The sequence below is a fragment of the Mastacembelus armatus genome, chromosome 4, assembly GCF_900324485.2.
Source record: "Mastacembelus armatus chromosome 4, fMasArm1.2, whole genome shotgun sequence".
Taxonomy (NCBI): Eukaryota; Metazoa; Chordata; class Actinopteri; order Synbranchiformes; family Mastacembelidae; genus Mastacembelus; species Mastacembelus armatus.
The window spans coordinates 9,228,935-9,238,106 of NC_046636.1; the positions used below are offsets into that span (position 1 = coordinate 9,228,935).

Consider the following 9,172-nt stretch of genomic DNA (forward strand, 5'->3'; position numbering starts at 1 on the left):
TATTTTAACAAGACTACAGGACCTGAGTTTGGCTTTATTAACAACTGTTATTGACAAACTGTCATTACTTCACTTTAGCAGGTCTGCTGTATTTTTATTTGGCAAGCTTTGATAATATCTTGAGATGGATATGTGTGACTACATCTCAGTGTTGCTATAGCAACTGCAGGAGGAGTGGAACCCGATCGATTCATCAAGCCTGTATCTCTGCAGCTTCCAGCTCCCTGGGAACACCCCCGTCACTGCTTGCCTCATCAAAGAGAAAGGGCCTGCCATGTCTGTGTGGATCACCTCAACCAGGGCTACTGCATGAGGATAGTCTACCGGCCACCAAAAACAATGTGTTTTTATTGCTTTTATCTGATACCTGTTTTTTTTTTTGGTTTTTTTTGGTGGTGTTTTTTTGAACTGTGGACAATTTTTATAAACCAAGCACAAAACAGAACTCTCCCCCTTAACCCTGCAAAGGGAGGTTAGACATGGTAAAATCCAAGCTAATGCAAATCCTTCTTTTCCACAACTGATTAAATAATAAAAACTATTTTAACTGACATTAAGATGTTGCTGCTATATGAACACATTAAAATATATATGCACATACTCCATATGCAGCACTCATCCCTATGCTAGCAGCAGGAGAATAGATGTACATTTGGATAACTGCCTGTGTGTGTGCATGCAGAGAAAAATGTGGCATGTGGTGAACGCTGATAACTTTACACTCGCCAACACTGTTGCCCCTCCTTCAACACGTGTGTGCGCACACACACACACACACACACTACACTAACACACACTGCAAAAGTCCATGAATCACTCGCTTAGACTGACTATTATCAGCAAAGCAATCTACAGATGGGCTCAATGTTATTATGGTATAGAAATACAGGTCAACAGCAGTGTCAGCTAAGTTAAATGCTTTTCCTGTAAGCACTATTTCATGTTATTGATCCCAACAAAGAAATAATCTTTTTTTTAGCTCTCCTTTTTTACCCTGCAAAGGGAGGTCAGACAGAGCAGCACCCCTGCAGCTGTTAGTATGTTAGCATCTTGCTCAGGTAGCTTACAAATTCCATTTTATTTTGTGCTACTTTTCAACACACTAGTATTTCTGAAGCAACCTCCCCTCCCATCCTCTGGAGGGTTGTATTTTTGGAGCTAGCCCACTTTATTCAACCCTGATTGAAAATACACAGAGGATCTACAAGACAGAGATCTCATGTCTGCTGAACTATTACAACACTGAACATAGATTAATATGGTGTCCAGCTAGAATCTCCGAAAACCATTTTGTCTGCACACCACAAAAGCTGGCGGGTGATTTTAGCAATGATGTGATGTGTTTTGTGACCATCAGCAGTTTGTACTATAATCAATACAGTAGGGATTTCAATAAATAATAAAAAATAATGACAAAGAACCAACTAACAGTGCACAGAAGAATCTAATAAACTGAATTTATTTCAGCAACTACCTGTTTAAAAACCTGTTCAGCAGGGCCACCAAATAAATGCTTTTGTGTTGTAGTTTTGTAATATTTTGAATATGTATTTCTTCATTTCATTTCATAAGTCTGGTTGACAATGCATTTCACACAGAGAAAAGGAGAAAAAGTGATCATATGATAGTACAAAAGTTACTGTACCAAATGTTATTACTGTATTAAAAGCCATTCCTGCTGATGCACAACACAGGAGGAACACTTTTAATATTTGGCCCAGATCAATCATTTCTGAGAAATCCACAAATAGCAAGACAAATAGCACAAATAGCAATATATATATATAGATAGTGTGGTTGTACACTTGTTATTCATTAAATACAAAAATGGCTGTCTTGGTTCATGTGCACTGAATTTCAACAGATCATTGATATATATGTTTTAACTATTCAATACAACAGCAGACGAATAACAGTAATTTGCATTCTGACAAAAAAACAACTAGATGTGGTGAAAAGATTAGGAGATTTCATGTCATTTTGAAGCCTAGTGGCCAGATAATCAGAATTACCATTTTGTTTTCACACCACTAGCTGTGATTTGAGTGTCAGGTTTTCAGTAAAGACCCAGACTATATACATACATTTCCTGCGTTAACATTTTTTGTGCAATTAATTAAGTTTGATTAAGTTTAAACCTCCATTAAAGACACCATGGAATGCAGCACCGTATAGGTGACATCATTTGGGACATATTCATACCTCCTAGTTCCACTCTGCAGGGCAATATAATGTATTTGCTGATCACTGGAATTCATCAGTACATTTAAACGGTTTTCTTGTTCCTCTTGGGATATATTAATTGTCTGACCAATGCCAAATTCATTCAGTTGGCATTCATACAGTAGTCAACAGCAACATATCACAACGGTGTCTGAGGATCAAAGAGGTTTCACTTAAATGGAAAATCACTGTTATTATCACAAGGTATAATGATAGAAAATACTGCTCCAGGTAATCAATGGTGAATCCGTTATGAGACAAATAAGGGTTTGTCTTTGTTTTGGTGTCGTACTAGCCTTTCATAATGTACAAAGTTATAGGTATATTATACATTTACTGGACTGCGTTCTGTACTTAATATCCATGCAGCTTGCAGGTTACTAGCTCAAGACACAAATGATACACCTACCTGTCCCGTATGCTTTGGCGACCAGCCATGTGAGGCTGCAACAGATTTTGGCTCGGGAGAAGTCATAGTGCTCAAAGGGTTTTATTGCTGGAGCAACAAAGGTCTTCTTAGCATCCCTGACGTCCTGAACTTCACCCATATTTCTCCCTGAATTGTACGTTACTGTAAAACACTATAAAGAAGAAACACAGCACCAAAGCATCCCCTCTGCTGGAATTCGTAGAAAACAATAAACGGCGGTAAATTGAAGAGATGCAGTGTCTTTCTGCTGTATATTCATAGGTTCTTTCAGTCATAAAACACTGGCTTGGCTGCGCTTTCGTCTTTTACGGTCTTGCTGGCACAATGACTCGCTAGTTAGACGGGTTTTCATCCATTCTGCTCTCTACCAGCAGAAATGGGCTCCTTCGGACCAGGCTGGGTTTCCTTGCATTTCAGAAGCAAAATTGCTCTTCGCCCGAAATGTAAAAATAGCTATTTCCATTCTTCTGTTCCTTCGGAAGCAGAAGGCTTCTCCCGTTCATGTCCCTGCATTGTGGTACGGAAAACCTATGTGTTTTGCATTCCCTCTTCTGTTCAACGTCCTGGTGTAGTGGTGCGGTTTTCCTGCCGCACTCTGGCTTTCCAAGCCCAGCACCTTTGTTGTGTTAAGCGCATGCGCATATGTTGCCTTCAAAAACTGTCAGGAAAATTAAGATTTGTAGTCATTAGTTTGAATCGTAGACGTACACACACGTACTATATTGTATGTTCATACATAATACTATATATTTATAATGTGGAGTACTCTTACATTTCTGTAATATACTGACCTCACAACAGCAGGTTAACAGTAACTTTACTAAACAATATCCTTATGACAGTCTCACATTTTACCACAAAACTGTGAATGTGGCACAAAAAGAGGGCAGTACGCATGCAGTTAGCCAGAAAACAAAGCTGAACGAGTGGCATTAATTACATAAATATGCATGTTCTCAGCTGTGTGTGAAAGATAGATTTCATTGTGTAGCAGTTACTGTTATATTTTGTTCTTGTTCCAGACAAGTGTAATTATGTTGTATATGAGACAGTCCTGAAAAACCCAGATCTAGTTCTCCAGCAACACACCAACAATGGAAAACAACCTCATATAGAAAAATTTTAATTTCCCAAATTTCAGACGTGTCAGTAAGGCCACTTATAACGAAATCTAATAACCACGCTAATGCAGCTGCAATATTATTGGACGAACTACATTTCCCGACTTGCAAAGAAAATAACACGTCATCAGTTTGCGTCGGTGTTTGTTTTGAACTGTTGGAGGATTTGCGGCGAGGAAGTAGGTAGGTGCAATGTTGTTTATTTGTATGAAACGTTCAGCTAAGATACTTCCACTTTCTTTCAGAGACAGCAATGGTCGATCTGTGGTTTAATTTCAAAAGAGACCAAAAATCGAAAGCTTTGTATTTATCTGTACAGCGCGAGATTTCCTTCCATTGAGAAGTTACTGTCACTATAAAACAATGACTCCTAAAGAATCATAGCGACTAAAAGTCTGTTGTTTTGGTGTTCACAGGGAATTTATCCATCAAAATGTTTATGCCCAGAGCCCTGAAAGTCAAAAGAGTAGCTGAGGGGTCAGGTCGAGTTTTAAATAAGAAAAGCAAGGTTGTTCAAGAGGAGAGGAATGATGAATGTACTTCAGAGACACCTGTGCAGAAGAAGGAACCGTATGACGATACAAAAACACAGAATGAGACAATACAAGTAGTCGAAGACTCTGCAGGTTTGACAGAAGACTCAGTGTGTGGAGTTGGACATAAGTCTGACGTTACCTCAAGTGACGAAGAGGAGGAGGAAGAACCAGTCAAATCATTTAAAAAGAGCCAGAGATGGCCAGAGCCTGGAGAGCCTGTCTGTGTGATGTGTGGCCGCTATGGGGAGTACATCTGTGACAGCACTGACAATGATGTTTGCAGTCTTGAATGCAAAGCCAACCATTTGGCACAGATGGGGATGGGGACTGGGGGAGATGTGTTTAACCATAAGGACGAATGTGGAGATGAAAGGACCCAACATCAGCAGCCAGTAGTTGATACTGGTGGGGTGGATGAAAGTCCCAGAGGCTATTGCTACAAGGAAGATCCATTCATATCAAGCCTGACAGATGACCAGGTGCAACGGATTAAACTAGAACTGGGTATTGAAACGCAGGGGAGAGATGTCAGGAGACCCATCATTGAGTTTGAACACTGTGGTTTTCCTGCCACCCTGAGTGAGAACCTGAAGAAGGCTGGCTATGAGACACCCACACCGGTCCAGATGCAGATGGTGCCTGTTGGTCTCAGTGGCAGGGATGTGATTGCCAGTGCTGACACAGGCTCAGGGAAGACTGTGGCTTTCCTACTGCCAATGGTAGTGAAAGCACTTGAGGTAGTTATTTTTTTTTATTTTCTGGCTTTTAAGGTGATCTCATTCACACAAACACTGCTTGATTCACTCAGCAAAATGGCACATTTCTAATGATTCTTGATTATTTTTTTAATCTATAGATAAAACCTTATGTAGGGTAGTACTGATTTTTGATGGAATCTAAACCGGTGCCTTTCATCAACAGGACTCAGGTGGAGAGTTTAAATAAAAGAGGATATGATGACTTTCAGAAAAGTCAGAAAATTAGTTTTAATAATAATTTATATATATATATATATATTGCAGGAAAAATTTCTATAATGGTGTTGGGTATTATAAGTGGATTATGCAGGTCAGTTGATTTTATTCTGGCAAAAATTAAAAAGGACTTTCACAGTCTATAGAAATTTCATCATTATTTTTTATTTAGGTGAGTGTTTGCATGTTAATTAGATAAACTGAGCTGAAAAGATTGGATACAGACTCCAAACATCTCCCTGCTGAAGACCCTAAACCTTTTTTTTTTTTTTTTAAATTTAAGAGACCTGCACAAAGTGTACACAGCCCCATGGCTCTGATCCTCACCCCCACCAGAGAGCTGGCCATTCAGATAGAGAGACAGGCAAAGGAGCTGGTGATGGGCCTCCCTAACATGAGAACTGCCCTGCTGGTGGGTGGCATGCCGCTTCCCCCACAGCTCCACCGCCTTAAAAGCAGCATCAAAGTAGAGTATTTCGATTTTCATCAATCAAAACATTGTCTTATCATGATTTGGCTTTTCAGACTTCCTCCTCATTATATTGTTCTTCTAACAATCCTCCTTTAGATTGTCATAGCTACTCCTGGGCGGCTCCTTGAGATCTTGAGGCAGAAGGCAGTGCAGTTGGACAAGGTGAAGGTTGTGGTGGTTGATGAGGTATGAGAAACACTATGCAATTCAGATTTGCTGAATGTTCAGAATTTAAAGAGCTTACAACATTGAAAAAATTGAATGTTGAACTATTAACTAAGGTTAAATGTTTTTTATTTATACAGTGTACTTGAATTTCTTTTTTCAAATAAAAATATATGTGTAGAAATCATACAGTTTTGAGCTGGTTGGAAAACAGCAAAGTGTGAAAATTGAAAAACCGGAATAAATAAAAACCTGCACGTGGTTCATCACATCCCTCCTTTTACTCTGGAAAACAATAAATCACTAAGAGGAAAGCATTGGAAAGCATTTCTATTTGCTGTGCGCCCTGTAGGTTGACACTATGTTGAAGATGGGCTTCCAGCATCAGGTCCTGGAGGTTTTGGAGCAAGTCTCCAAAGAACACCAGACTTTGTTAGCATCGGCCACCATCCCAACAGGGACAGAGGAGCTGGCTGCTCGGTTGGTCCACGACCCTGTGCGTATTATTATTGGAGAGAAGAACCAGCCATGTGCTAATGTCAAACAGATCCTGCTTTGGATAGAGGAACCCTCCAAGAAAAAGAAGCTGTTTGAGATTCTCAATGTAAGTTATAAACCTGTGTTGATTTTTAATAACAACAAGTGAGGTGTAGTTAAAAAGGAGACCATTTTAGTTTAATTTAAGTCTATTCCACAATAAAAGCGTCAATAGGAAGATTTTGGGTGTAATGTCGCTTTAAGCTTACCTGCAGTACCAAACTATCCAGTCTTCAGCCAGTCTGCAGTTTTTATAGTTTTTGTGCAAGCCAATGTCTAATTGTACCCTTGAGGACCAAAATGTACTCTAGTAGTGACAAGGGAAAGTAGATTATTTTCTCAGTTTTAATTTATAGTGAATTTATCACTCAGTCTTGACATGCACTGGTACCAGCTTGGTATTTTATTAACTGGCTGTATAAAGGTGGGAATTCCTTAAGCTGCAAGGACTGGTCTCCCCACTACACCATATTTAGACAGCCATTGCTGCAGCCTTGGTCCCTGTTTGGAGGAAATGGGTGGGCCCTAAGCCATGGACACACTCCAAGAATCCCAGCAATGGAGTGTACCATTTATACAGGAACGGAATGGTCTGCTACACTTAACTAATGAGGAAGAGTTTTTAGACCATCGTGTTGATTCTTTTGTTTTTCTAATTGATTGCTGCTATTATGTACAGTAATGCAACTCAGAGTATAAGGGTACTCTCACTGAACAGAGATTATGTTGTGGGATTACATGGCTTTTAGACTCGAATTTAGAATGGACACCCCATTACAACCAAATGGATCAGACTCTGAAATCACCTAAAACAATTATTTGGTATTCCACAGTTCTTACAGAATGGTATAACATAATTTACTCAAACTAAAGCCACAAAATTATAGCAGGTTTTCATAACTTTCAAAATTTCAAAATTCACTCACTATCCAAATCATGATCTGGATTATAAATAAATGAAAACACCAAGAATTAAAATTAAATTTTTTTGGTCATCTAACTCGTAAACATTTCAGATTTCTCTCATCTGCCGTTAATTGTTACATCCAAGTGCAGACAAGTACATTGCAATTTTTGTCCACAAGATAATTAACTTTGACCATGGTGACGTAATACCTAATGGGGTTTTTACGCTGCAGCTGGATGATGTAACCAAACCTCTAAAATAAAAACTTAACATCTAATTAAAATGTATATCTGAACCAGTATATATTTATACTAAAGTTTAAAAATGTAAATGAAAAAAGAAACCATTTTGCCCTTGTGTATTTCTTTGTGCCCATCCAGGATAGTAAGCTGTACCAGCCTCCAGTGGTGGTGTTCGTAGACTGTAAACTGGGGGCCAATTTGCTGTGTGATGCCGTCGCCAAGGTGACAGGCCTCAATACAGTGGCAATCCACTCTGACAAGAGCCAGCAGGAACGCAACCGCATCCTCAGGGTGAGGGCAAGGGCAGCCAGAACATGCACAGTCAAGTGGATAAATAGCAATACTCCCATGTTTGGTGTTGCTTCTGAATTAATATCAGCTGGAAGGACCGCAGACAACCAGAGCTGAGACCTCCCAGTGTTGGTGTTGTCAGTATACTAAATGCACAGTAATGTTTATGTTATCTTGCCACCAAAGACACAAACACACAAAAAGATTTCCCACTTTATGGCAATAGTGCATGTTTTTGCTCACTTTCTGCTTTAGCATGTCACTGTAGATATATACACTACACATACTCTAAAAAGATATATAGGCTGTCATTTTTAAATGGCTGCACCATTATAAGTGATGGAACTATACTGGGTGTTTTGTTCATCATGTTTTGCTGTAGTTAAATGTAGAACAATTAGTATTTTGGGAAACATTGGGATGAACCGGCCATAAGTGCCTACGGAATTAAAATTTGTGTAAATCCTGCAGGATAAATCACTTGTCATGTAAACTCCATATAGATTTTTGACAATGTTAAACATGTCTGAATGTAATATTTGCTCTGCTGTGTTTTCAGGGTCTTCTGGATGGAGACTTTGAAGTGGTGATCAGTACAGGAGTATTGGGCAGAGGACTGGACCTAGTCAATGTTAGAGTAGTGGTTAACTTTGACATGCCAAACACTATGGATGAATATGTCCATCAGGTTAGTGATAACTGATGAGAGAAAGTGCTAATGTATAAAATGTACCTCAGTGTGCATTCAAAGAAATGCTGTTCACTTATTTATAAATTTTTTTTTAACTGCACTTCATGTCTATGTAACCACAATAAGTAAGGAAGCCTAAATGGTATATATCACAGTTTATTTTTCCCCTATTCAGGTGGGCAGAGCAGGTCGGCTGGGACACAGGGGAACGGCCATCACCTTCCTCAACAACAACAACAAGCGGCTATTCCTGGAGGTGGTGAACCGAGTCAAACCCACGGGGTCCATCCTGCCCCCTCAGCTTCTCAATTCACCCTACCTCAATGAGCAGCAGAGGAGGGCAAGACACAAGGCCAGGCAGGGGCCTGAGGATACAGTGGTCACCAAGAATAACCTCATAGACATCATAAGAAAGCATGACCGCAGAAAGAAGTAGCATATTCTTTTATCATTCTCGCAAAATTGCTATGTATTGAGTAAATGTTTAGTTTGTACATTGTTTACCAAAAAATAAGTCATTTAAATATATTCTGAATAAATGTCTTGTGTCATTAATGTATATATATAATTCTTGGCGTGAATC

At 39.3% G+C, this 9,172-nt stretch overlaps 2 protein-coding genes across 3 annotated transcripts in view; one reads left to right on the plus strand and one right to left on the minus strand.

Annotated features, from left to right (window-relative positions):
- Positions 1-3,239, minus strand: part of camsap2a (calmodulin regulated spectrin-associated protein family, member 2a) — a 42,124-nt gene extending 38,885 nt beyond the window's left edge. For both annotated transcript variants that reach the window (XM_026323771.1, XM_026323770.1), the window contains exon 1: positions 2,633-3,239. In XM_026323771.1, coding sequence (XP_026179556.1) covers positions 2,633-2,771 — 139 coding nt within the window. In that variant the 5' untranslated portion in view covers positions 2,772-3,239. The remainder of the gene's footprint in view (positions 1-2,632) is intronic.
- Positions 3,240-3,906: 667 nt separating this feature from the next.
- Positions 3,907-9,144, plus strand: ddx59 (DEAD (Asp-Glu-Ala-Asp) box polypeptide 59). The gene is made up of 8 exons (XM_026323468.2): positions 3,907-3,957; positions 4,191-5,047; positions 5,568-5,750; positions 5,853-5,942; positions 6,274-6,525; positions 7,746-7,898; positions 8,458-8,586; positions 8,765-9,144. Exons 2-8 carry the CDS (start codon positions 4,208-4,210, stop codon positions 9,023-9,025), a joined length of 1,908 nt encoding a protein of 635 aa, XP_026179253.1. The 5' UTR covers positions 3,907-3,957; positions 4,191-4,207; the 3' UTR covers positions 9,026-9,144.
- Positions 9,145-9,172: the final 28 nt, after the last annotated feature.